Source organism: Rhineura floridana, chromosome 11 (genome assembly GCF_030035675.1).
Source record: "Rhineura floridana isolate rRhiFlo1 chromosome 11, rRhiFlo1.hap2, whole genome shotgun sequence".
Taxonomy (NCBI): Eukaryota; Metazoa; Chordata; class Lepidosauria; order Squamata; family Rhineuridae; genus Rhineura; species Rhineura floridana.
The window spans coordinates 54,008,943-54,036,646 of record NC_084490.1 but is presented as its reverse complement, the minus strand read 5'-3'; the positions used below and the strand labels follow the sequence as shown (position 1 = coordinate 54,036,646).

The 27,704-nt window shown below is 43.7% G+C and overlaps 1 protein-coding gene across 1 annotated transcript in view; it reads left to right on the top strand.

Annotated features, from left to right (window-relative positions):
* Nucleotides 1-27,704, top strand: part of EFCAB13 (EF-hand calcium binding domain 13) — an 83,999-nt gene that overhangs the window by 30,382 nt on the left and 25,913 nt on the right. The window contains exons 15-28 of the mRNA XM_061592117.1: nt 492-563; nt 2,244-2,387; nt 2,604-2,675; nt 5,820-5,963; nt 12,176-12,247; nt 13,095-13,241; nt 13,945-14,016; nt 16,131-16,274; nt 18,639-18,710; nt 22,068-22,211; nt 23,580-23,651; nt 24,003-24,146; nt 24,976-25,047; nt 26,811-26,954. Of these exons, the coding sequence (XP_061448101.1) occupies nt 492-563; nt 2,244-2,387; nt 2,604-2,675; nt 5,820-5,963; nt 12,176-12,247; nt 13,095-13,241; nt 13,945-14,016; nt 16,131-16,274; nt 18,639-18,710; nt 22,068-22,211; nt 23,580-23,651; nt 24,003-24,146; nt 24,976-25,047; nt 26,811-26,954 (1,515 nt within the window). The remainder of the gene's footprint in view (nt 1-491; nt 564-2,243; nt 2,388-2,603; nt 2,676-5,819; nt 5,964-12,175; nt 12,248-13,094; nt 13,242-13,944; nt 14,017-16,130; nt 16,275-18,638; nt 18,711-22,067; nt 22,212-23,579; nt 23,652-24,002; nt 24,147-24,975; nt 25,048-26,810; nt 26,955-27,704) is intronic.

Below are 27,704 nucleotides of genomic sequence, written 5' to 3'. Positions count from 1 at the left end.
CATTGCAGTGTGTGCTGGGAAAAGGCTGTGGCTCACTGGTAGAGCATCTGTCTTGCATGCAGAAGGTCCCAGGGTCAATCCCCCACAGCTCCAGATAGGGCTGGGAAAGACCCCTGCCTGAAAACCTGGAGAGCCACTGCCTATCAGCAGTACTGAGCCAAATGGACCAATATGGCTATGTTCTTATCTCCCCTTGCTCTTCTCTTGTCCAGACTAAACATACCCAGTGACCATCCCTCCTGGGATTTGGTTTCTAGACCCCTCGTCATCCTGGTCACCTTTCTTTGGATGCACTCCAGTTGTCAATGTCCTTCAACTTGGCCTGTGTCAAAAAAATTCCTCCAGATTATACACCATTGGCAGTCAGCTGTGGAGGGAGGGAAGCATTTTTTTGTACTTATTATCTTCATTGCCCCCAACGCTCCTTGTTCCTTCCTATTTATTAAAAAATGTAGAAGTTTTTAATATTTTTTTCTAAATTGAATTTGTAGGTAATGGAAAGGTAGTTGTGAAAGATTTCATCAAAGTTCTTACCGACATTCCTCACTTCTCTGAACTATCAGGTAAGCTAGATTCTTAGCTGGAGCAGGGAATGCGAGGGTGGGAGGCACTGCTGAGGCTCTGTCCAAGGTGGCTCATGGAATATCTTTACCCAGTTCACCTACTTGCCTTAGTTTGACACCTGGGACGTCTATTTTTAGGACCCACCCTACTTTGTTATTCGGGTTGTTTTTAATTGTTTTTAATGCTGTATTTAACATTGTTGTAACCCTCCCTGAGAACTTTGGGTGAAGGGCAAGTAATAAATGATGATGATGATGACTTTTATCTATATATTATTATGATTAATTAGTTATTGTTACTAATTATCACTGATCAATTCATAGTATTACCAGTTATTTAATGTTATTACTAATTAATTGCTATTAATTGTTATTATTAATTAACTAATCCATCAGCTTATTCACTGGATGCCTTCATATGATGGGTCAGCACTTGATCATTATGGGTCAGCACTTGTCCGTTGAAACAAAATATTTCCAGAATACCTTGTTTTGTTTTGAAGTAGAACTAAATTTTCTGCAAATTTTCCCAAAAGCCTTATTAGATGGAAAAATTATGTACTTTGCAAGGAAAAAACCAGCTTCTATTTTAGAAAAAGCAACCCCTTAATATGCTTGAAATATTTGACACATCAAGGTGTTTATGCATCAGATTAGTTATGGATCATAATTTAACTGCCTTCTGTCTCTATTTACTAGGGAAGTCCTTATTTTCTAGCCTCTGTTCTTGATAACCTATTGCCCCATTTCATCCCTGTTTTTTTCCTTTGGGGACAAGTCCAGCAAGCAGTATGGGGAAGAAGGAGATGGATGGAAAAAACAGTGAGGGCTCTGTTCAATCTGCATAAGACTTCCTGAAAACAAGAGTGGTTGCAGGATGGTCTTTCAGGAGCCTGGACAAAGCCTATGGAGCATGTCGTTTGTACCACAAACGGCTCAGTTTCATTCTCAACTCAGGCTGATTTGAACTGTTCAAGATCAGGGATATCAAATTAAGGGGTCTCTGGGTCTTGGGCTACAGTTCAGTGGTGGGGTTAGGGTCCAGTCCCTCCTCAGTCAACTGTTCTGGCCCATTATCCTTTGTGCATCTCTTGGGGGGGGAGAGAGAGAGAATGTGTGTGTGTGTGTGTGTGTGTGAGTGAGTGAGTGAGAGAAAGAAAGAGAGAGAGAGAGAAAAGCAATCCACTCTCCTGCATCCCCAGATGATTTTTGCTTTGCAGCTTCTATTTCTCTCTTTGTCTCTTTCTCCATCTCATTCCAAACTGCAGTTTACTTTTCCTGAGCAGTGACTCATGAACAGATGCAGATGGCAGTCTCCTCTGATGACATCTGTGCTGTCCCACTGCTTCCAGAATGATTTAGTTGCACCAAAAACATAGACAGGATTGGGAGGTCAGCCCAGAACAGCCTCCTCTGTGGATGAGTGTTTTTAGATCCATTGGGCCCTTGAATTACTCAGTTTAGTTCCTTAGATACACAAGCAGTTCTCTCAAGGCACATGGATTTGACCCACCACACAGATCAGGAACTGCTAAATTAGATGATACTTCCAGCTCTGTGCTTGGAAAGGCCTTGGAGTGGGATGAAGTGCAGAGCTTAACTGTTAATATTTCAGCCAGGGAGCCAGTATACCAGTCACTAGTTACCACAAGTAAAACTTAACTTTGCTTTAACCCTCAGTGCTGAAGGCCACCATTACAGCAGTCAACAATATTCAAGGGAACAAGGTTTCTCTGCAGAACCTCAAACCAACCCTCAAGAAGATGGGCATTCGTTTAAACCCACAGGAGTATGAGGAGCTCATTACGATGACACCTGCTGACAGTGAGTATTACTGTGGACACTTCTTGGGAGACTGAGGCCTTGGTCTTGCCTTTTCTGCTGCCTATTGTTGCCAGGCAACAGGGAGAGAGAACGACCAGGTGCCTCATGCCGCACATATATGAGGGAAGATCTTGAATACAGGAAGAGCCCAGTGGCAGTGAAGGTCTCATGACTTGCTGTCCAATTGTTGGATATATTTTTTCTCTCTTTCTGTAGAAGCAGGGAAAGTTGATATTGGGCAAGTCATGAAGAAGGTATCCAAAATACGACGCTTCTCAGAAATGGAAGGTGAGTGGGCAGGAGCAGGGTGGGAACACTCTTTGGTGGGAGGAATGAGAGTATTAGAGAGAGGGAAAGTCTTGTGTTGAATATTTATTTCAAATCGAGCTTCTTTTCTTTTTCTAAAGTCACAAGCCAGAATACAGATTTGGAGCCCATTTTGTCTCATATGGCCTTTTATTATTTATTTATCTATCTATCTATCACTTCCCAAGAGGCATCCTGAAGTGATTTATGATACAATAAAGACATATATGGGATAACTGCTTATAAATAATTAATATATAGCATATATATTTATACTAGAGGCTCTGCCCCCTTGCTCATCCCACTTGCCAACCCCCTGCCAACCCCACTCTCCTCGCTAACCCACTTCCCTTGCCTGTTCCTCCACTACTGCTGCCCCACACCACTGCTGCCCCACACCACTGCTGCCCTGCACTGTGCCAGACAAACACTGCCTCCACACAGCGCACCTAGGCCACACACTGGACTCCCACCCATCTGCCCAGACTGCCACCACCACCTCTCTTGAAGAAATGCCACCACCATGTAGGCTGCGCACCCGCCTCCCGCATGCTGTGCCAGCCCACCCAGACTGCTGCCACTGCTATGTAACCACCGCACATAGGCCACCCACTCACTCGCCAAGGCTGCCGCCATCACCACCTTGCCTGCTTTCTTACTGAGGCAGGTGGCAGTGGACAGCATAAGCAGCATGCAGACGGGGAAAAGCATTCATGCTGTAATTTGCAGCGCCACCTGTTTGTGGCACTGTGAACTGCACAGCTTGACACTTCCTTTTTTGTATATAGATACACGCACATTAGTGTGTGTGTATATATGTATATATATGTGTGTATGTATGTATGTATATATATATATCACACACACTACCACCACAGCACACACATACAAAATCATTCAAATCCAGTACAGATACCAACTGAAATGTGTATTGGACCACAACAGTCAGTGTTAGTCAACTGGGTTGGGCAACATGTTCTTCCCATCCAAGTGCCTGAAGTCAAATGCTAGACATTTCTAGCTATTTCCTCCTTCCCTGCCCTGCAAAGAGCTACTTGACTAGGGAAGAGTCTAGCTCTCCATGCTGAAGAAAATGGCAGGTGTTCCTCTTATAAGGAACTGAAAGACCACTAGAGGCTTTGCAGCGTTGCAGGTGAAGTTCAGAGGCTTCTGTGTTATCGTGGCTTATTGAGCAGGGCTCCTCCAACTCCCACTTACAAACTGACTGAGAGAAGGGGTAGATAAAATTGGCATAAGGCTGAATGTTGTCCACTGCTGTCCAGCTGACTACCTCTGCCGAGCCCTATAACCAGCGCGGGGCAAATTGGTGCACTTCCCACCCTAGAGTTGTGCTCCCCACACACCCTGGACTTTTTTGGGGCAGGGGGGAATTATTTTTAAAATTTGATTGTCCATCAGGAAAGAATACCTAAAGGTCAGGAACAAGACCAGAAGGAGGGACCTTCAAGGAGAAGTTGGCAACTTTTGGCATCCCCTTGTTCACTGTGTCCATAACATTCTTTTTTCTTATGGAACAAAAATATGCCAGTCATTTAATTCCTAGTGCTCAAACTGAAGTTTCTGTGAACTTGAATTTTACATAGCCCATTATGTAAGTTGACACACACTGCATGGAGGAGGAGTGTGGAGAAGGCCACTGCCTTTCCCATCCCCTGGCTTGGCCGTCACATTCCCTCCACCAGTGGGGGCGGGGATTGTCTGGCACTATGCACCTCCCCCCTCCCAATGCCCCACCATGAAATGTGGCTGCCATACCTAACAAGGAAGGCTGGCTACAGGGCTGCTTCTGCCCTAACTGATAAAGTATATTCTGCAAGACTGCACAAAACTTTCAGCATGTAGTGTTCAGTTTTGATATTGTTGCAACTTTCTAGCTGCTGCTGCTTCTTTTCGCTGCAGAGGCAATGTCTACCAAATTGTGAGCGAGGGAGATGGCTGAATAACATTTTCAGAGTGTGGAGTTAGGTGTCCACATCCTTGCCCCTTGCAACATTAACGAAGTGCAGAATCAATTGTGCAAACATTTCTTTATTATATGTATTTAGTGGTGGCTGGTGCCCATTGGGACAGGTAGAGCAGAAGGCAGGGAGGACAACAGGAAGTAAAGCCAGAGCCAATGACAAGGAGAGCCAACTAATTCTAGTTTTATCCCCATCCTCCTCCCTGTTGAGTTTTATAAAGGACAACACTGAGACTCAGGAGGAAGAAGCTGACAGCTAGGGCCACCCCCTGAACTGGTTGTAAGTAAGGAGATAGGCCAGAGGGGACTGGCTGATGGCAGACAGGTTGGTGGGGCAGTGCACCATTTGCCCTAATAGAGCAGACTCTACTGCATGATTATACAAACGTAATTGATTGCATAATCTCTATATAAATTAAAAGGTAAATTGTCACACTGTCATGATGTCACACAGTGTGATTTCAGGGGCATGGTGGCAAAGCTGGCTTACCTGGGGAGCAGGCAGGCCAAGCAGTGGTGTTGGGTGACACCCAGCAAGGCTGGGTACAAGAGGCCAGTGGTGGCAGGTGAGGCCCAGCAAGGCTGGGCACAAGAGGTCTGAGAACCTAGGTGTGAGAGGTTAGTGGTGGTGGCAGAAGAGGCCGGGTGGGAGAGGGAGGGAAGGGTGAGAGCCCTGGTGACCCATGGGGAGGAAAAGGGAAATGGGGAGGACCCTGGTGACCTGTGTGCGGTGGAAGGAGGAGGGTCCTGGTGACCCATATGGGGGGAGGGGAAGGGAGATGGCCCTGGTGACCTATGTGGGGGAGAGGGGGAGGAGGAAGGCCCTGGCGATCCATGCAGGGAGAGGGGGAAGGGGAAGGGCCTTGGTGATCCATTGAGGGAGGGGGACCCTTGGGAGGAGGGGGAGGGACCTGGGGACCCATATGAGGGGAAGGTGGAGGGGCTTGGTGACCCATGGGGAGGAAGGGGCAGGCACTGGCAACATGTCTGGGGGAAGGGCTTTGGTGCCTGTGTACAGAATTTTAATTTGGGGGGCATGGAGTGCAACACCTTTCCGACAGTAGCCACTGGCACAGCTCTGGTGGAAAGGCTTTCTGACTGCGAGTTTTTAAAGAAGGCTAATCTCATGTTCTTCCTGCCTGTAGTTCTGAACAATGCCATCAAGACCTTTAGTCACTTCAAGGATGAGAAAGTGAAGGTTTCAGATGTAGAGGTCTGCCTCAGAAATATTGGGGTCCATTTAACCAAGTCAGAGCTAATGCAGACCACAAAGTCCCTGCCAGTTTCTTGTGAGTATTAATTTCTATATATTTATTTCTTTTGCCAAGCATATCCCAAATCCACAGGACCCAATTCTGGGAGAAGGAGTACAAGAACAAAAGTTTCTCTGTTAGTTTTCTGAAAGCTACTTTCCATATGACAGTTTTTATGCATGGTTGTGGGGGAAGAAATGTAGGGCGGCACTTTTGAAGTTTGATTGATGTGCCCACTTCTGATTTGTGGAGCTGTGTGAGATAAGGGCATTTTAATAAGTCAGCCCTCCTTTGGGAACAAACCCTCAGAGCCCAAACTTATTTCCTTTTGCATCAGAGAATAGAAGGTGTGGGTCACTCTTTCCACAGCCAAGAAGCCTGCTCATCACTGGAGCTTTCGTAGAGATATAATAGCCTAAGGGATCCAGATCACCTCCACGAGCTAGCGTCAAGGCCCCAGCTGACAAAGGGTCAAGGCGAGTTAAGCAGCAGAGCGAGTTCAGCAGCAGGGCGAGGAGGCCAGGGCTCCCCACTCTGCCCGTCTGTTCCCTAACCTCAACTAAACCGCAGTCTCCAACCCATTGACGTAATAAACCTTAAACAAAACTATGCAGGTAAGAAGCTAGCCAGGGGTGTGGGGGCTTTCCAGTGTTTTGCACCGCCTGCAGCATGTACGACTATCTGCCTGTTGGACAGAAGTCGTGGGTGTGCTCTCGGTGCAATGAGCTCCTGGATCTCCGAGAATGACTTCATTTCCTTGAGGCCAAGGTAGCGGACCTGGAAAAGCAGAGAGAGGCAGAGAGGTGTGTAGAGGAGGCCTTCAGGGACGTTATAGCTGTGTCCCACTCCAACGATGATAGCTCTCCTGCTATCATGGAGAACGATGGTCTCGGGGAAGGAGAGCATCCAGCTGAGGAAGAGGGAAACGATCCCTTAGAAGGGACCCATTCCTTGGGGGATGAGCAGCTATCCTCTTGTGCCGAGGATATATCTCCAGGGGGTGGAGGGATCCTTGTAGTGGGTGATTCGATCATTAGGAACATAGACAGTGGGGTGTGTGATGGGCGTGTAGACCGCAAGGTGTTTTTGTTGGTGTGTGTGGAATTGCGTGTCCGGCTCTTTACAGGTGAACAGCAAGACGTTCAAGAAATCCAAGCACAGACAGAGTTTTAAGAGTCCTTTACTTTGGACATTAAAGTAGCAAAACCAAGACATTTCCCTCATGATTACAACACCTAGCAAGAACTTCTTCCCCCACAGACGGCTGGCAGAGCTGTCCAGCCTTTATCTCTCTTGGTTGCCTTGGCAGCACCAGGTGCTGGCCTTGACAGCCTCGCCAAGGCTCTGCAAGGCTCTGCAAGCAGCTTAACCCCTGCTCTGCTGTTCTTTGCTTTAGTCTTGATGGAAACACAAGACAGTCATGCCTATGGGTCAACAGTTTTGCCTGCCTGGTGCGAAGGTTGCGGATATCTCCCGTCGTTTAGATAGTTTGGTAGACAGTGCTGGGGAGGAGTCAGTGGTCGTGGTGCACGTTGGCACCAACGACATGGGGAAATGCAGCCGTGAGGTCCTGGAAGCAAAATTTAGGTTGCTAGGTAGGATGCTGAAAGCCAGGACCTCCAAGGTGGCTTTTTCTGAAATGCTACCGGTTCCACGCGCAGGACCAGCCAGACAGGCCCAGCTTTGCAGTCTCAATGCGTGGATGAGACGATGGTGTCGGGTGGAAGGGTTTGGATTTGTTAGGCACTGGGGAACATTTTGGGACAAGCCAGGCTTGTACAAAAGGGACGGGCTCCACTTGAACCAGAATGGAACCAGACTGCTGGCACTTAAAATTAAAAAGGTAGCAGAGCAGCTTTTAAACTGACTGAGGGGGGAAACCCGACAGGAGCTGAGGAAGGTCTGGTTTGGAATAAACCTCCCCCCTGGGATAAAAACCAAAGAAATGATGAAATTTTAAAAGGGGTAGGCCTAGAAGTAGACATTGTGAGAGCAGGGGCACAGGATATAAATTCAGAAGAGCAAAATTACCACAGGCCGAACCACAAGTGCCAAAGACACTTGAAGAGAGACACTGCTTACAAGTGCCTGTACGCTAATGCTAGGAGCCTCCGAACCAAGATGGGAGAACTGGAGTGCTTGGTCTTAGAGGAGAGCATTGATATAGTGAGCATAACGGAGACCTGGTGGAATGGAGGAAACCAGTGGGATACGGTTATCCCTGGATATAAACTATATCGGAAGGACAGGGCAGGACGTATTGATGGCGGAGTCGCTCTATACGTGAAAGAAGGCATTGAATCCAGCAAGCTCAAAACCCCAAAAGAGGCGGACTCCTCCACAGAATCGTTGTGGGTGGTGATACCATGCCCCAGGAGGGACTTAGTACTGGGAACGATCTATCGTCCCCCTGATCAAAATGCTCAGGGAGACCTTGAGATGAGATATGAAATTGAGGAAGCATCCAAACTAGGAAATGTGGTAGTAATGGGTGACTTCAACTACCCGGACATAGACTGGCCGCATATGTGTTCCAGTCATGACAAAGAAGCAAAGTTTCTAGATATTCTAAATGACTATTCCCTAGAAGACCAGTTGGTCATGGAACTGACCAGAGGGACGGCAACCCTGGACTTAATCCTCAGTGGGGACCGGGACCTGGTGCGAGATGTAAGTGTTGTTGAACCGATTGGGAGCAGTGACCACAGTGCTATTAAATTAAACATACATGTAAATGGCCAATTGCCAAGAAAATCCAACACGGTCACATTTGACTTCAAAAGAGGAAACTTCACAAAAATGAGGGCATTGGTAAAAAGAAAGCTGAAAACAAAGTCCAGAGGGTCACATCACTCAAAAATGCTTGGAAGTGGTTTAAAAACACTATATCAGAAGCTCAACTGGAGTGCATACCGCAGGTCAGAAAAGGTACCGCCAGGGCCAAGAAGATGCCAGCATGGTTAACGAGCAAAGTCAAGGAAGCTCTTAGAGGCAAAAAGTCTTCCTTCAGAAAATGGAAGTCTTGTCCGAATGAAGAAAATAAAAAAGAACACAAACTCTGGCAAAAGAAATGCAAGAAGACAATAAGGGATGCTAAAAAGAATTTGAGGAGCACATTGCTAACCAACAACAAAAAATTCTATAAATACATTCAAAGCAGGAGACCATCTAGGGAGGCGATTGGACCCTTGGATGATAAGGGAGTCAAAGGTGTACTAAAGAACAATAAGGAGATTGCAGAGAAGCTAAATGAATTCTTTGCATCTGTCTTCACAGTGGAAGATATAGGGCAGATCCCTGAACCTGAACTAACATTTGCAGGAAGGGATTCTGAGGAACTGAGACAAATAGTGGTACTGAGAGAGGAAGTTCTAAGCTTAATGGACAATATAAAAACTGACAAATCACCGGGCCCGGATGGCATCCACCCGAGAGTTCTCAAAGAACTCAGATGTGAAATTGCTGATCTGCTAACTAAAATATGTAACTTGTCCCTTGGGTCCTCTTCCGTGCCTGAGGACTGGAAAGCGGCAAATGTAACGCCAATCTTCAAAAAGGGATCCAGAGGGGATCCTGGAAATTACAGGCCAGTTAGCTTAACTTCTGTTCCTGGAAAACTGGTAGAAAGTATTATTAAAGCTAGATTAACTAAGCACATAGAAGAACAAGCCTTGCTGAAGCAGAGCCAGCATGGCTTCTGCAAGGGAAAGTCCTGTCTCAGTAACCTATTAGAATTCTTTGAGAGTGTCAACAAGCATATAGATAGAGGTGATCCAGTGGACATAGTGTAAGACTTTCAAAAAGCGTTTGACAAGTTACCTCACCAAAGACTTCTGAGGAAGCTTAGCAGTCATGGAATAAGAGGAGAGGTCCTCTTGTGGATAAGGAATTGGTTGAGAAGCAGAAAGCAGAGAGTAGGAATAAATGGACAGTTCTCCCAATGGAGGGCTGTAGAAAGTGGAGTCCCTCAAGGATCGGTATTGGGACCTGTACTTTTCAACTTGTTCATTAATGACCTAGAATTAGGAGTGAGCAGTGAAGTGGCCAAGTTTGCTGACGACACTAAATTGTTCAGGGTTGTTAAAACAAAAAGGGATTGCGAAGAGCTCCAAAAAGACCTCTCCAAACTGAGTGAATGGGCGGAAAAATGGCAAATGCAATTCAATATAAACAAGTGTAAAATTATGCATATTGGAGCAAAAAATCTTAATTTCACATATACGCTCATGGGGTCTGAACTGGCGGTGACCGACCAGGAGAGAGACCTCGGGGTTGTAGTGGACAGCACGATGAAAATGTCGACCCAGTGTGTGGCAGCTGTGAAAAAGGCAAATTCCATGCTAGTGATAATTAGGAAAGGTATTGAAAATAAAACAGCCGATATCATAATGCCGTTGTATAAATCTATGGTGCAGCCGCATTTGGAATACTGTGTACAGTTCTGGTCACCTCATCACAAAAAGGATATTATAGAGTTGGAAAAGGTTCAGAAGAGGGCAACCAGAATGATCAAGGGGATGGAGCGACTCCCTTACGAGGAAAGGTTGCAGCATTTGGGGCTTTTTAGTTTAGAGAAAAGGCGGGTCAGAGGAGACATGATAGAAGTGTATAAAATTATGCATGGCATTGAGAAAGTGGATAGAGAAAGTTCTTCTCCCTCTCTCATAATACTAGAACTCGTGGACATTCAAAGAAGCTGAATGTTGGAAGATTCAGGACAGACAAAAGGAAGTACTTCTTTACTCAGCGCATATTTAAACTATGGAATTTGCTCCCACAAGATGCAGTAATGGCCACCAGCTTGGATGGCTTTAAAAGAAGATTAGACAAATTCATGGAGGACAGGGCTATCAATGGCTACTAGCCGTGATGGCTGTGCTCTGCCACCCTAGTCAGAGGCAGCATGCTTCTGAAAACCAGTTGCCGGAAGCCTCAGGAGGGGAGAGTGTTCTTGCACTCGGGTCCTGCTTGCGGGCTTCCCCCAGGCACCTGGTTGGCCACTGTGAGAACAGGATGCTGGACTAGATGGGCCACTGGCCTGATCCAGCAGGCTCTTCTTATGTTCTTATGTTCTTAATATTTATAATGAGACCCCTTGTGCTTTCCCCAACCCACCTTCCCTGCAGTGTTCCTGGCTCACAACCAAGTGGCTTCACTTGGAAAGAAAGAGGATTTTTTTGGTCCTTGTCCTGTGAATGAGAAGTGGACCCAGCTCTGACTTGCGACTGAGCTCTGTCTGCCCTCTTCCTCCCTTCCTAATAACATCTCCCTCCTGTAATGTTTGCTTCCTGTCTTCTTCCCTCTCTACTCTGCTGCCTCTGCTCTTAATACAGTAGTGAAGAGGGTGCAGAAGTACCAGGCAGCCAGCCAGCCAGCCAGCCAGCCACCACCACTGTGCCAAGCCATTTCTGGTCTGGTCATGTTTATACGCAGTTGGGCTGGCCATGGCACAGATCAGACATAAGCTTCAGCTACTCCTGACTCCCCAAGGCACCCTTGATCATTTTTAGGCTATATTGGTTCTGGTACAGTTACAGAGAATAAAAAAAATAAGTATTTCATGGCCCTTCCTTCTAGGCTTCAGAGTGGGTGATAACTGGAAGGAGGCTAGCACAGAACACTGACTCCTACAGAGATGCAGTAGGCAGCCTCTCTGAGGGCAGGCAATTCTGCCACATTTCCATATCAGGAGTGACTGAATGATCCAATCACATCCTATGCCTTGTTGTGGCAGAATTAGCCACCCCAGTGGAGGCTGATTAAAAGGAGGCAAGAGGAGTGAGATGCAGGGAGCAGCCTCCTCAGTGGGTAGTTACTTTATGCAGTATGGTGCTTTAGAGTGGTCAGAGTATTTCACATATTACCTTATGCTTACAACAACTGTGGAAGGTAGGTCAGTATGATTCGCCCCATATTACAGATGGAGGCCTAAGGCTGAAAGAGACACTTCGCTAAAGCCACCAAAGAAACTCATGGCTGAGACAGAGAACTGTGGATTTCCTGGCTCATAGCTTATGAACTTAGCCAGAACACTAGACTAGCCCTCATGGTTTGTGCCTTTTTGACTGGGGGTTGGGAAAACATGATTGGCCAGCACATTCATTCCTCAAAAGAAGGAGCTTGGCCAGGCATCTGTTGACAATGCTGTGGTATAGGTTTTCCTCCCAGAAGAGAGAAGTGGATTACATGATGTTATTCAGTCCCACTTATGATATAATGATTACTTAATTGATCTATTTCTTCTGTAGCGGATGGGACTGTAGATGTCAAGGAACTGACTGCAGCTATGAAATCAACCAGGCGATTTGCAAATTATGCAGGTAACTTATGTGCACCAAAAAAAAAATTACACAGAAGCACATCATGAGCTATCTTACTATAGGCTTGAGCCAGCCCAAAACATTTTGCTGCCTGAGGCAAAGAACAAGATGCCCCCTTCCATTCCATGTACAGAAACCAACCAGACAGGCAGCTGACTCTTCAACACTAGTGGTGGGACGATGTACAGGACAGGTCATGATCTGCACCACTCTCCCCTTCCCTTAGTAGTTGGTACCTCAGGCAGCTGCTGTACTCTGCCTAATAGTAGGGCTGGACCGGAATAGCCCAGACTGAATGCATCTCCATATGCAAGGGAAAACCTCTTCCACAAACCTTTTGTCCCACATCAGATCATCAGAGAGAGGCTCACAGAGTTTGTGGGTGTGTTTCTGCATGTATATTGAGTAACTGGGTTGTGCAGGAAAACACACTTCTGAATGGTCCTCAGACCACAATCTGGAGAATAGAGTGTACAGGAGTTAGATGTTTTTGCTCTCAATCAACAGCATGTACACATATAGAGATCTACTCTGGGTGGGCCTTCAAGTGGCTTCTACCCAGTACTTTCGTGCTCACTATGTTCCCATTTTCCTTCTCATCTGCAATTATTCCTGGCCCATTCTGCCATTCCTTCCTTCTGCCAGCTTGAAGCAGGGGAGGAATGGGAAGATCAATCTGTCTACAACTCAATCCATGGAAGCGTCTTATTGATGTAGAGTGTGGCATTGCCTATCAATCCCTGGAAGGTGGTTTGGCCTAAGCAAGCGGGCTGCAAAGATGTCTCAGAATGAGAACCTTTGCCCTTAACTTGACTTTAAATGATACTGCTCATGTTCTCTTCTGCAGCTGTCCTTGATACTGTCCATGCTCTCAAGTTAATAAAAGAACACCATGTGGTGGAGTCACAAGCTGTGAAGGGCAGCATTAACCGCTTTGGCCTGCGCATGGCTAACGAGGTGATCGCCCAGGTATTGAAGTCAGTACATATGACTGGTAAGTGGCCAAGCTGAAAGGGACAGGGCTAGCCATTGTAGATAGGGCTTGTGTAAAAATTGCCTCCCAAAAATTATCTGTCACAGGGGCAGGGAACCTTTTTCAGCCAGAGGGCCACATAACTTCATGGGCAATCTTCCAGGGGCCACATGCTAGGGGTGGGCAGGGCCAGAGGCAGAAGTGGGTGGAGCAACAGACATGACTCTTGACCTTTGTACACTAGGCTACTGTACATTTCATCCATTCAAAAGTCAGAGGTTTAGGCACACACATGTCTCCATCTAGACAAGCCAGAGGCGTTATCAAGGATACATTCCAGACAAGCAAAAGCACCTGAGGGGGATGCAGAGCAAGGCCAATGAGGGACGGGGCCTGGGAAGAATTCTGAAGGCTAGATAGAGAGTTCTGAGGGGTAAGGACATCTCTGAAGTTGTTCCCAAAGGTAGAATAGGTACAAACTGGGTCAGTGATTTACCAGAGAGTGGTACTAACTAGAAAATGGGGACGCTGATAAATTGAGCAGAATCCTCTCCCCGTGGCTTCTTTATGCCTCCTTTTGCATGGAGATTTGCCCAGTCCAGAGCCTCTCTGTGTGTGTTGTCTCAGTTTTTGGCAGCAAAAATAATTATGGATTTTGATTTGCTTTTTTTTTTTACACAATGTTTTTAATTGATCTCCTCCCTGCCACCATTGTAACTTGCAGAAGCTGGGCAGGCACGTTTCAATGACTTCTTGCGGACTTTGACAAGGAATCAGCAATTTAGAACATCTGTAGGTAAGAGGAGTAACTCCCTTGTAGTCAAATTCCACTCTGGGAAAGCAAAGGAATTAAGGTAGAAACACACTCACTGTTCTGCTGGTTCCAGTGTGTCTCCATCTTTCTCTTCTGAAAATGGGGGCACACAGTGCTAGTCAAACTCTGCTCCTTTTCCCTGTAAAACTTGGTGGGATCAGCTAGAGTGTTTTTTTTTTTTTTTAATTCAGCTTCAAAGAGTTTTCACAACTGGTCAGCAGATCAACCTGTTCCCCCTTCAAGTGTGGCTAATGGAAACACTTTGCTGTAAGCGACTAGTGTGTTCACAGCCTTACTCTGTGTTGCAAAGATGCTCTGTTTCCATTTGTTACTGTTATACCTACTCTCCACTTCCTTGAGTAATAGTGAGAAATTCCAGAGGCAGCACTGCACATTTTCGCTTCATGCAGATGGGAGATCACCTGAGGCTTAGGATGTCTTTGTTATGTTTGCATTTACAAATGTATAAACACATTGTAGTGGGACTAAATATATTCCCAAAAGCAGTCAGCACAACTACTAATCATGTATTACATTGCACTCCAAGGACGCTTCAGCTTCAGTCAGGTCTAGGTTGCCACGTCTCCTGAGCCAGACAGCCTAGTCTGGGAGCTAAGGATGGTGCCTGGCAGGTCAGGGGAGGTGGTACCTGATAGGGATAGACAACTGCATCCGGGAAGCCAGAGGACAGAGTCTGGCCTTTTCTCCTGCAAGGGTGGAGTCTAATTGACATGTGGAGAAAGGGGTGTAGAAAATAGCAAAAGCTATCAAGCCAACAAAAAAAAAATGACTGCCCCCAAGATTCTGGCCCTTTACCCAGCCTGAGATTTCATTCCTTCCCCTACTGTCCCAGAGAAGAAAACTAAAACCTTGAGACATTGTAACCTTAGCCAACTCACAGCTCCACAAACTCACTCTCTTGCCTTCCTGCCTTATAATTTGGCCCAACACAAAAATGAACATTGTGGAAGATAGAATGATGGGCTAAACAGTATGTCATAGTGGGATTTTTGTTGTCAAACTGATGGTGAGTTAGACATGTATTTTAAATTTCCTAGTCCACCCTTTATGTAAAGAGAGAGAGAAGCAGGCAATGAATTCATAGCAAGTGTCTCCAACTCAAGCCCCAGTAAAATAAAGTGGATGCTTGCACAGTTCAAGAAACATGAATTTGACCCAGTGGAGCTTTTTGAAGAGAAGCTTCTGGCATTCTCAGTCCATTTGGACCCAGTATTTTCTCCCTCTTTCTTACCTCAAATTGCAAAACTGGGTGCCACTCACTCCAGTTCAAACGCTGGTGGGCATTACATGTCAAATGCTGGAGAGAGGTTCATAGTCAGTCATCAAGAGAACATTAACTTACTTACTGCAGATCCCTGGCTGCTACTTCACAGTGATCAAGACAGCTAAACTCACATTACTACCCTTCACAAGCTTTTAGAACAGAGACTGAGTGGGAAGAAGCTACCTTTCAGAAGGAAGTGTGCTGTCTATTCTCAGCAGCAAAGTCTTTACATAGATATTCTTTAAAAGTTTCTTCCTGTCAAAGAAAGAAAGCATTGTATGTGTAGGTTGTCAGGTTTTTTTTAAAGAAATAAGAGCTGATTCTCTTCACAAATGAAAGGTGCTTATTCTGTTCATCAGGGGTAGCTAACCTGTGACCCACCAAATGTTGTTGGATTACAGTTCCCATCACCCCTGACCGTTGGTCATGCTGACTGGGGTTGATAAGAGTTGGAGTCCAACATCATCTGGAGGACCACAGGTCGGCCACTCCTGGTCTACACTAATTGCCTTGGCTGCCATCAAGAGACTCATGAGCATTGTAGTTGCATGTGGGCAAGTGGGCCACAGAATTTTCAGCAAAGAATTAATCAAATATATTTACTAAACAACAGTTGCCAGCAGTGTTCAGGACCAGGTGGTGGTGGAAGATGACAGTTGAATCTGAAAGCACTTTAAGCCACGTTCAGCTTGGAAGGAGATGTAGCAGTGTGGGGTAGATATGCCCCATAGTTGCAGCTTTGTTGCTCAGCTTAACCTGCACTATGGTTTCTTGCCTCCCCAACTTCTTTCCCTCCCTCTTCACCCTTCAGCCTTAGGGGATGGCTTTGTCATCCTCACCAAACTAGAAAACGGGAGGATTGGTGTGGATGAGTTGCAGGAGGTTATGAAGAGTTTCAACATCAACCTGCCCCTGAAAGAGGTATCAGAAGCATTGGCCTGTTGCAGTATTGATGGTGAGTACCCATTGTGGGGGTGATATGGCAGGATGCCTGTTTGTGGCTAGCTTGAAAAATCCTAATGGAAAGTTCTTCAGTTAAACTGTGGAATGGGCCATCCCATTTCTCTTAAAGTTACCCCCTTTGTGTATGTTACAGAGAGTACCTTGGTGCTTTTAACAGAGGCATGTGAACAGCCACTCATCTTGTAGCAAAGAGAAATTGTCTCCAAGTGAGCAGACAGGGAACATTGTGTAAATTGGATGGTTTTTTTAAGGGTGTCAAAGTGCCACAAACTAATATGGGCATGATGGGCTAGTAAAAATTGTCTGAGGGATGGTGGGTGGGACTATCTGTATGATGGGCAGAAATTAACAGGTGAAGCTTTTCTCATCACTGCATCACCATGTAAGAAAAAGCTTCGTCTGTTGATTTTCTGCCTATTGGGCTTTTAAGATATAGAGCCTCTGTACAAAAATATCTACTGCTAACTCCCTGACCATCTTTCCCACCTCACTAATCCTCTCCCTGTTTGCCTTCCCTGTTCCACTTCTTTTCCTTATTTCTTTCTTTTTTAAAAAGGAAATACTTTAACAGTTTCTAAACAGTATTTGATAGGCAAGAATTCAACAGGTAAAACTTTTCCTTGTCACTGACATTAACACACCCACAGAGAGGCTGTATACTATAGCCAGCACGGACTTTTCACATTCTACCATGGTTTTTTTATTTTATTTTTTAAATTTTTATTTATACCCCGCCCTTCCTTCCAGCAGGAGCCCAGGGTGGCAAATAGTTAAATTGAATACCCCCATGCCATTCTGCTGCTTCCCATAAGCTTATTTTAAAACAAAATCTTACAAAACTTATAGTCCTGAACTCAGAAATGCTTCCTTAACAACCCTCCAGTTTTTCATGACGATACACAAAACACTCAGAGAGAATCCAGAGTTCAAAGTCTAAAACAAGAGTAAAATAATCCAGACCCTTACTGGACTTTTTTCTGTCAGTGGTCTCATACTGTGAAAGAGCAACCCAAATTGTATTTGCATTTTGACAAATTTGTACGGCAGTACAATATTTCAGAGAGGAGTTCAGGTCTCCTGCTCCCCTGGTGCATTCACTAGAGCTGCCCAATTTTCCTGCTTTTTAAAGTTTGATAGAAATATCTGTTGGCTATAGGTAAGTTCTTAAACTGCAAGGGTTTTTTTTGCCTATCAGTGAATATAATTTTATATTTTCCCTGTTGAAGGCTCAGGTAGGTGCCTTGGAAAGGTCACAAGTTCAGTTAAACTCCTGGGCAATTCACCGTAATGAACAATAAAAATACACCACTTAGGATCTGAGATATAAAAGTAATCAGAAAGAAAATGTCAGGAATTTGCCTTTCAACGCTAGAGGCTAGCCTTAAAAGCAGGGATTTCCATCATAGCTACAAAAATTTGGCACAGTTCTGAATATTTGTTCCAGTCTTTCAGACTCTGCTCCTACTTTTCTTATTTATATTATTATTTAAATTGATATGCCACATTTCAGCAATCAAAGCCCCCAAAGTGTACAATACAGGGGGAATTATTATTATTATTTATTCATTTGTGAATTGCCTTTTATGTCTCAAGGTGATCTATAGACATATAAAAACAGCTAAAAGTAATGTTGTCATCCTTCAACAATACTACAAAAAGAACTCCAGGGGTTCTTCATCAAAATGCAAGAACAACACAACCAGTAGAATACTCGATACGTATTAGATAAATTGCTTGTTGGAAACAGGATATTGGTCTGACCCAACAGGAGACAACCGGCTGCCTCTGGAGGGCTACAAGCAGGGTGTGAAGGCAGTAGCCCTTCCCTGTTGTCTGCCCCCAGTACCAGCTATTCAGGAATATTTGTGAAGGTTCCGTTGAGCTATCTCAGTTAATAACTGCTTATTGACTTGTATCCAGTGTGTGCTCAGGCTAGAAGGGAAGGGCAAACACACACAGAAAAAAAATGCAAAAATACAGGGCGTGCTCCCATCAACACAGTTAGAAACACCACCACAGCCTACCAAAGAGGGACTGTGCCAGTGATGACACCCATGCACCACTCTCTCACACAGGGGCAGCCAATCGACTCACGACAAAGAGGACACAGTCAAACACCAATCTGCAGAGTAGATGTGGGGAACATTGGACCCACCAGATATTGCTGAAGTACAGCTCCCATCATCCCTGGTCATTGGCCATGCTTGTTGGAGCTGATGGGAGTTCTAGTTCAGCAATATCTGGACGGTCAAAGGTTCCCACCCCTGCTGTAGAGAGAGGGGAATCTGTGATATACATGAAGTTATTCTTCAGCCAATTCTTCTGTGCCTTCCCTCCACCCAACCCCCACTTTCAGACAAAAACACAGTGAATCTGAAGGACTTCATCAGTGGAGTGACCTATACGAGTACTTTTATTACTTGTCCAGGTAAGTGAACCCCATCTGAAAATAGCAAAGCTGGCTTGGGGAACTTGCAGGTACAAGATACTAAGTTAGTGGTTGGCTTTCTCTTCTTTAAATGCTTTTCCCCATTACCAAATTCTTCCAAGCTATACAGGAAGTGGATTGGACTGTGAAAAACCAACCCAAATTGTGTTTGCCTTTTTACACATTTGTAGGGCAGTACAATATCTCTTTTTTTTTTCATTAATATTTATTCAGATTTTCAAAGACAAAAAACAAAACAAAACAAAAACAATTATACAATAAAATCAAGGACAAAAAACAAAACAAAACAAAAACAATTAAACAATAAAATAAAATGTTGACTTCCGATTTGTCGCAGATCAGTTATAGGTCTACAATGTATAACAGTCCTATCTCTAAAATTATATTATAAAATCACTTTCCTCCAGACGTTATCTTAATTAATCATCAAACTCATAAACATTACTTTATTCTTTCTACAAAAAGTCAAAGAGAGGTTTCAATTCCTTGAGAGATATATCTTTCAACTTTTCTCCAAATAGACATGTCGCTTAATCCATCTGATTCAAATCTGTTAGGCCCAATAATTTCAATAGCCATTCTTCCATTATCTATATTAATTCCATCTTCCATCTTCAATAATCCTGTTAAATCCAGTAATTTCAGTAGCCATTCTTCTATTCAGTATCCCATAATAATCTTGTTGTCATAGCCATAATCCAAATAAACATATCGATTAATCCATCTCGTCAAATCTGTTAGGTCCAATAATTTCTATAACCATTCTTCCATTATCAATATTAATTCCATCTTCCATCTTCAATAGTCCTGTTAAATCCAGTGGTTTCAGTATCCATTCATCCATTATCCGTATCCCATGATGATCTTGCTGTCATAGCCATAGTCATATAACAAGAGTCTGATGGGAATTTCCCCCATCACAAATATGTCCTTGCCATCACTTCTGAATATGTTGCTGAAATATTGTTGTAAAGTCACATCTCTTCTCTGGGTGCATCTCTGCTCTATCACACATTTGTAGTTAATTCCATAAGTTTTTTCTATGTCAAGCTCCATCACATCATTCCAGTCAAGAATTCTGAATATGTTGCTGAAATATTGCTGCAAAGTCATATCTCTGTTCTTCTTTTTTACAAAATGCACTGGCTCATCTCTTAAGAGTTTCTCCACTGTCACATATCTATAGCCAACACCATAGATTTTTTCTATATCAAACTCTATCACATCATTCCAGTCCAGAAAGTTATCCAAGACATTGATAACTTTACCACCAAAATCTTCATTAATTTCTTCAGAGACAATGTTGAATTCCAAACAGTAAACTTTATTTCTAACATCCATAAACTCCAAATCTTTTTCCAATTTCACATTTGTTCCAATCTCCAGGGCTTGTAGCTTCCCTTTAATTTTTCTTTTCTCATCTCCAATCCCATCAAACTCCTCTCTCAGAGAATCCCCTATTTCTTTAAGCTCCTGCGTCATTTTGTTAAATTCAATTTTCATCTCCTGTCTTCCCTGTCGCAGGGTTTGTTTCATTATCTCAATCTCACCCATTATTTTCTGAAACATAATTTCTTCCATGGTCTCAATCACTTTCCTGGTTGTCATTCTTAAAACCACAGAAACAAAAATTATTTCAGCCACAATTGGGTTAATATTCGAGGCTTGCTAATATCAGTGTAGACAGTACAGCCTGCCTTATCTCTATGAGTTCAGGAATACAAAACAAACTTAGTTCCCAACATCAAAACAATTAGTGGCGTCGTGAACAAGCAGATTCGTCAAAATGAAATAAACCAAAAAAAAATTTTTTTTTCCCCTCCTTGAAATAGAAATCCCTCTTCCGTTGATATCTTTAGAATGCACCTCCAGGACAGCTTTTTGCTATAAAAACAAAGATAAGCTTTTTCGATTTCTTTCCACCTTAATTTCATAAGTGAAAGAGAAAAGCCATACCTCTTCTAGGAGTTCTTCACAGCTGATTCATTGTCAAATCTCTTTTTAGCTGCACCAATTAAAACCAAATGAAAAAAGAAAATAGAAAGGATGCTTATTTGCCTGTTAAAGTGCGTTTTCCTTTGAAGAAAAGATAAAACGTGTCGCTATAATCAGCTAGAGCTTGATGAAAGTCCATCCGGCATTGCAGTTTGAACCTTCTCTCATAAATAAATGAAATCCAGTCCTCCCCACAAAAGCAGGCTTTGTGGTTAATCTCTTACGTTTCTCCCTGACCGGAAGAAGATCTTTATCAGTCAAAAAGAGCGTTCTGACTGATTTTAAAGCTGAAAAAGCTTCTTCTGAGATGAGAGCTGACTCAGAAGCAGCACAGACAAAGCAACCCTTCCCGGAAGTCAGGGCAGTACAATATCTCAGAGAGGAGGTCAGGTCTCCTGCCCCCCTGGTGCATTCATGATAGCTGCCCAATTTCCCTGTTATTTAAAGTTTGATAAAAATATCTGTTGGCTATAGGTATGTTCTTAAACCGCAAGGTTTTTTGCCTATTAGTGAATAAAAGTCATTATATACATTGGCTATCCCTATGTAGTGGCTGGTTTTCTCAAAAAAGAAATCAAAAGAATTTGTGCCCTCGCAACTTGTAGCCCTTCTTCCTAATGTCAGAGATTAAGCACTGAGAGGAGGAAGGAGTTAAGGGGCAGCTTGCAGGAAAAGCTGTAGCTCAGTGGTAGAGCATCTGCTTTGCACACAGAGTGTCTCAGGTTTGCTCCAGGTAGGGCTGGAAATGCTTCTTGTCTGAAACCCTGGAAAGCCACTGCCAGCCACTGCAGCAAATACTGAACTAGACGGTCTGGCTCAGTGTATGGCAGCTTCCTATGCTGATAGATAGGGAGTGGAGAATGTGTAGGTGGCACAACAGAGGGAAACATGTAGAGGGAAGAGTAGAGATGCCCTGTATCAGTAAAGAAAACAGTTAGGATGAACTTGGAAAGGATTGGCTAAATAATTGGCTATAAAAACACATACCTACTCCTTACTGCCTTACTCACTGGATCAGACCAAAGGTTTGTATCATGCAATGCTATATATCTCCATCAGTGACTGTCTAGATGGAAAGCTCATAACCAGGACCAGAGACAGTGGAGACAGACCCCCCCAATGATTTTTGCTCTTAGCATCTGGTGTTCAGAGATACACTGCCTCTAAAGCTGGATGTTCCACTTCTTTATTCTCATGGCTATAATAGCCATTGATGGTTTCATTTGAGTACTCGAAAGAAGAGAACTGAGACAAAGCTTCCCTTTCTGGTCTCTTCCATGGCTTCATTGCAACAGGCTGTTCTGCAGTGCCTTACTGACTTCAGAGTGTGTGTTTTTATAGAACTGCAGCTCACCTGCATGGCTCTGAGCAAGCTCAAGGGTGACCATTTTGATCTCCATGCACTTGAGTCCATCTTGAACACTATGGATCTTCCAGAGGCCAATGAATTACTGCAGGAAGTGATGAAGACAGCCCAAGCTGATAGTAAGCATTCCGAGTACCATTTTGGGACCTGGGTGGGGAGTGTTACTACCTTTCTAACAGCCTCTGCAAAGGTGCCTAGGAAGGGAAGGGCCATCACTCAGTGGCAGAGTACATGCCAAATGTCCCAGGTTCAATCCCCAGCATCTCCAACTAGGGCTGGAAATTTGGTCTGAAACTCTGGAGAAGTGCTGCCAGTCAGTGTCAACAATGCTAGGCTGCAGGGGACCAATGCTCTGCCTCAGTATAAGGCAGCTTCCTGTGTTCCTATGTTCATCCTGTCTAACAGATTTGCACATATATGGCTAGGCCTTATTCCACTAATAAATTTCATCCTGAAAGAGATTGCAGACAAGGTTGGTCCCAGTTTCTGTGGGTCCTTGGGCAAGGAAGATACCTTTAGTCTCTCTCTCTCTCTCTCTGGTGGAAGTACGGTTGGTGAAGGGTAGAGTAGGAGCAGGGTATATGAAGAATTGAAGTGAGCCTGTGCAGAATCCAGTCAGGATGGAAGTGTGCAATGCTTCTGGCCAAGCTTGGGCCACCAACATCATCACCATCACCATCATGTTGAAGAATTCTTTGGCACCCTCCCCTACAACCTCCTTGACTCTGCTCCCACTTACCTACCATGCTGCCCCCCCACCCAGGTCCAGGGTCTACCAACCTCCAATGGTTAAATTATGACCACCCCGGCATACTGCAGTCCCGTTTTGGATCAAGGAGGGCCCAGCTGCAAATTTATAAGGAAGAAAGGAGGGAAGAAAGAGACTACTTCAAAACATTCATTTTAAAAATGTGTGCTCAACATAATGTATAGTTTGGCTCTTGAAAGTAGTTGATCTTCCTTTCTCTTTTTGGCTTCGGCTCTCCAGCAACCTTTCTTGAGCCTAGTTCTAACAAGCAGCAGAAGAGGTGGTGCCTGACCTGAATGAGGACTGTGGTATGGGGGGGGAGATTAATCCTTTTCCCTTGCCACAGTCCTGGTTGGAATCTCACATACGCACATGCACATGCATGCATGCACGCACACACAAACACACACACACAGAGTCTACTATGGCATGAAAGCTCACCAAGTAAATGTCCAGGCCAAGCAGGTATTTTAACCTGGATGTTCCACATCCTAACTTAACACTTTGTCTACTACACCATGTTGCTAGAATTTAACTCTTCCTCTGTTTTATTTTTGCTCCAAAGAGCAAAAACTATAGATCTGAAAACATAACAGCAGCAACAACAACAATAATTAACAATGATTGGTGCAATGAGAGGTCATTTTGTATATGTTTTGCAGATTACAGAGAAGGGACTTCCACAAACACCCAAAGATGATTTGCTCTATTCTTTTCTGATTTACACTTTGCCTTGCAGGTCATGGCAAGGTGAATTTCAAAGAATTCATGAGGGTTTATACTGTTATACCAGAGCTCCCAGAAGCAATTGGTAAGGACAAACCAGGAATTTATTTTACTGTTCTTTGGCTGTGAATTGTGAGTTTTCTTTCGTTGGTACAGTACCTGGAACCATTCATCACATCCCAAAGTGGCCTTCCCAAACCTGGTGCCTCCAGATTTTGTTGGACTACAACTCCTGTCATTCCTGACCATTGGCCATATTGGCTGGCAGTAACTGACTGGAGTTGTAGTCCAAAACATCTGAAGGGCAGCAGGTTCGGGAAAGGATACCTTATTAGGTGAAAGAATCATGCAACTGAGTGGTATGTGCAGTTTTAGCCTCAGTTCCAAATAAATAAAAACTGACCGAATATGTTTTCCTCCCTCCTGTCCTTGGTAGTGCTGAAAGATACTTTTGATGCCATGAGTAATATCAGAGATGCCCGTATCCACGTGGATGACCTGCCAAAAACATTGGCCAGTGTGGGCATCAACTTGACACCAGAGGAGCTCCGGTTGCTGCACAACTCAGTTGCAGTCGCAGGTAAGATTACAACACTTGTTTTGATGCCAGCATTCAGGAGATGCTCTACTTGTGCAAGTGTTGGCAGGGCTCATTTACCACAGAACATAGTCCTTTGTTCTGCTGTCAGTAGGGGAAAAGACACAAAATGGCTCCAGTTGGGTTGGGGAAGGTATTGCAACTATAGTAACATCATACATACTATCCAATAGGAGCCCATCTCTCAACCCCATTTGTACAGCACCCTCTGTTGTAGTAGTAGCACAAATGCTCACTGAGAACTTGAGCTATGTATGACATCCTCAGCTCAAATCGTATCTCTATCAGAACTTACCAGCTGGCCTTGTAAGCTTCTGTTTCTTCAAGATCTGCAATATAGGGATATTAATAATAATGTCAACCTGTATTGCAGGATTATTATCTTGATTCCTGAAATATTGTATGTGAAGTGAATATCAGTGCAATCCTTTGTATGTTTACTCAGAAGTAAATCCCATTGTATTAAATTGTGCTTATTACCTTGTAATGAAGAACTTGAACCTGAGTTTGCTTATTTCTTCTTCACTTCCAGTCCATTCTACTTTTGTCTTTTTATTGTAAGCCTGTAGGTAGGCGCTATCTTTTCTTTAGCGATCTCTAAGCCATTCCAAGAGCCTTTTTTTTTTTTTTTTGCTGAAGAGCAGGATAAAAAAATATTTTTAACCAGAGTTCAACTGATAATTTTACATGAAAGCTTTCCTCACCTTGGGGAGCCACGCATGAAGAGCAATGCCAGGGAAATTTGCAAAAACAAGATTTCCTATGCATAGTCTTCTCCCACTCAACTTCTCTGCTATTCTGTTTCTTATAGGAGATGAGACAGTAGGTTTTAAAGACATCATTATGAGCATAACTGGTACCGAGTCCTTCACAGAATTCAATGGTAAGATCACAGAAACCAATTCTTAAGGCTTGATTGCCCACCAATATGTTAGTAGATCAAAAAATGTTGAGTGAGTGCACAGCTGAAGCTTTTCCCTGCTACCTTCCATTAGTTTTGATTCACCTACTCTTCTGTGGCTTAGCTTCCCACTTTAAAGCAGGAAGAAAGGTTCTAGACAAAACTCACTGTCATGATAGTCCTCTGGATGAATTTTTTTGGTATGCAGAAGCATTCAGTTATGTGAGCCCCTCAACAACACCACAATCTGAAATGATATCTCAGTAAGTGCCAACTAGACATGACGGGGCCAGTCACATTTGTTTTTCATGTGTCTATACCATTCAGACACAAAGCAGGAGTTTTAAAGAGGATGTCTATGTGTCTTATAACAAAAGGACTGGTGAATCTTGTTCATACCATTGCCTTACCTCTCCATAACCTTTTACATTTCTCTGTTTGGGTACAGTGAAGGAGGAGGGTTCAGATACCCTTATCTACACACACCTTGTGTTGTAAAACCCTTCCACTCCGTTTTAAATGTAAACAGGGCAGATATGGAAATAAACTAACTTGCTTGCCCTGTCCCTCCCATTACATATCAGATGGGCACCTTTTGTATTGTTTTTTCAGCACTTATTAAAGACCTTCCTTTTTCAACAAGTCTGTTAAGTGACGATCTTTACTCCAGTTTGTATCTATATAGGGTTTTTAATGAACTTGTTTTTAACTGTTTTTATATATGGAATTGTTTTTATGTATGGATTTGTTTTTATGGTTTTTTATTGTTGATGTTTTTACTCTAAATTCACTTTGAAATATTTTATGGGAAGTGATTCATAAATGGAATCTAGCAAGAAAATTTTAAAAATCATGCCTAGTTTGGTCCTGAGAATCTGGTCTCTGATCTGGATAAAATCCGTCATGAGGCTTGTTGTGAGGCCAATGTTTTCGCCATGCAGCCTGTGTTGGCAATGCATCCCTTTTTCCCAGCTCTCCCTTGGGAGGGAGCCTTGTAGGACATGAGGAGCCACTCTTCCAGCATAAGTAATTGAGGAATAGTATTTTCAGGTGAGTTTCTTCCCCCTCAGCTCTTCTATCACCTCTGCCTCCATGAGGTGAGTGTTCCCTACATCACAAGATTACTTTACTGCATCAGGTGAGTTCCAGTATTTACCACCCTCTGTTTGCTCTGATGGGGTAAATGCCAGTTCTTCATGTTGCAAAGCTGCGTTCCCTCAAAATTTTTGCTGCTCGAAATCAACCTACTTCCAATCGTCTTATGGTTGCCTCAAGACTGGGATGGTTTCCATTGGCTGGTGCCAGTTCAAAAGCATTCTATTGACCTAACAGGCTGGCATTGATTCATGTTCATTCTTTATCCTCTAGCCACTGCCTTTACTGATCTGTGGTTTTTTTCCACTCAGAAAAAAATATAATTAATAGAGATTTTAAAGGAAATATCAATATTTCCTTTAAAATATTGATATTTTGAAGGAAATACTGATATTTTAAAGGAAATATCCATAAATTATCATTGTTAAAATCAATGTTTTAGAGGCTGATTTTTTTTTAAAAAGTCCATTTACAAAAATAGCTGCAAAAATTTGCTACATTAAAACCCGATCTTCACTTATTGAGAATAAGCAAATTAATGGAAAATGCTATACCAAATCCGAATTGGGCACAATTCTAGCACATCCCTACTCGGGATTGACAGTGGTGAAATGGGAATAAGCATAACTGAATGCTATTGACTCTGCCAGCTTTACAGAATGCTTTCAATGCAATCAACAAGATCTGCAAAGAAAAAATTAAAAAGGAAGACCTTCCAGCTGCCCTAGAAGACTTGGGTATCCAGCTATCAGCTGATGAACTCCAGGCAGCTCTGGCATCTATTTCCATTGATGGTAAGATGTTAATTAATTTCTTTTAAAAACAATTCTTGCCTTTCTGTCCAATGTTGCTAACAGCCTCCATGAAAGTACTACTGACATCATTATATTTCCTTGTTGTCAGATAGGATACTGGGATATTAGACTTTTTCTCATTCTAGCTTGAGGCTGAACTCAAGGCAGAACTATGTAAAGGAAGAGGCAAGGGTATACAAAGGGTGTGACGCCCTGGGCTCCTACTGGGAAGAAGGGCGGGATATAAATAAACAAACAAATAAATAAATAAAAGCAAACTAGGTTGTCAGTGCTTCATATTCTCTTCTGTGGGACAGAGTGCATGGCCTTCAATAGACAGCACTGTTGGCAGAGGGCCCAGTGGGTAGTTTTAAGAATATCTGGTGCTCCAGAACTGCTGAAACTAACCAGGTATGGATGAGAGACCACATGTAAATTCAAATACAAGTTTGACAAATAAACTGTGGCAGGAGGGACAACACCAGCATTGCATCATCTAGGGGTCCTTCTATAGCCTCTCCCACTATTCAGCCTGTCACAATTATGGGCATATAAGGGTAAATAAACATGTGTCGGTATCCTCAGTGGGACAGTGCATGCAGCACCACTTTCTTGCTGGGGATGCCTCTGGAACTACAAATCCCAGCATTTTTGGTTGGAGCAGCATGCACAGCATCACTTCTCCACTAGAAGTGCTTAGACATGTTGTCCCAGTCCTTGGTGGGGAAAGAGACTCTTCCATGGACTGGA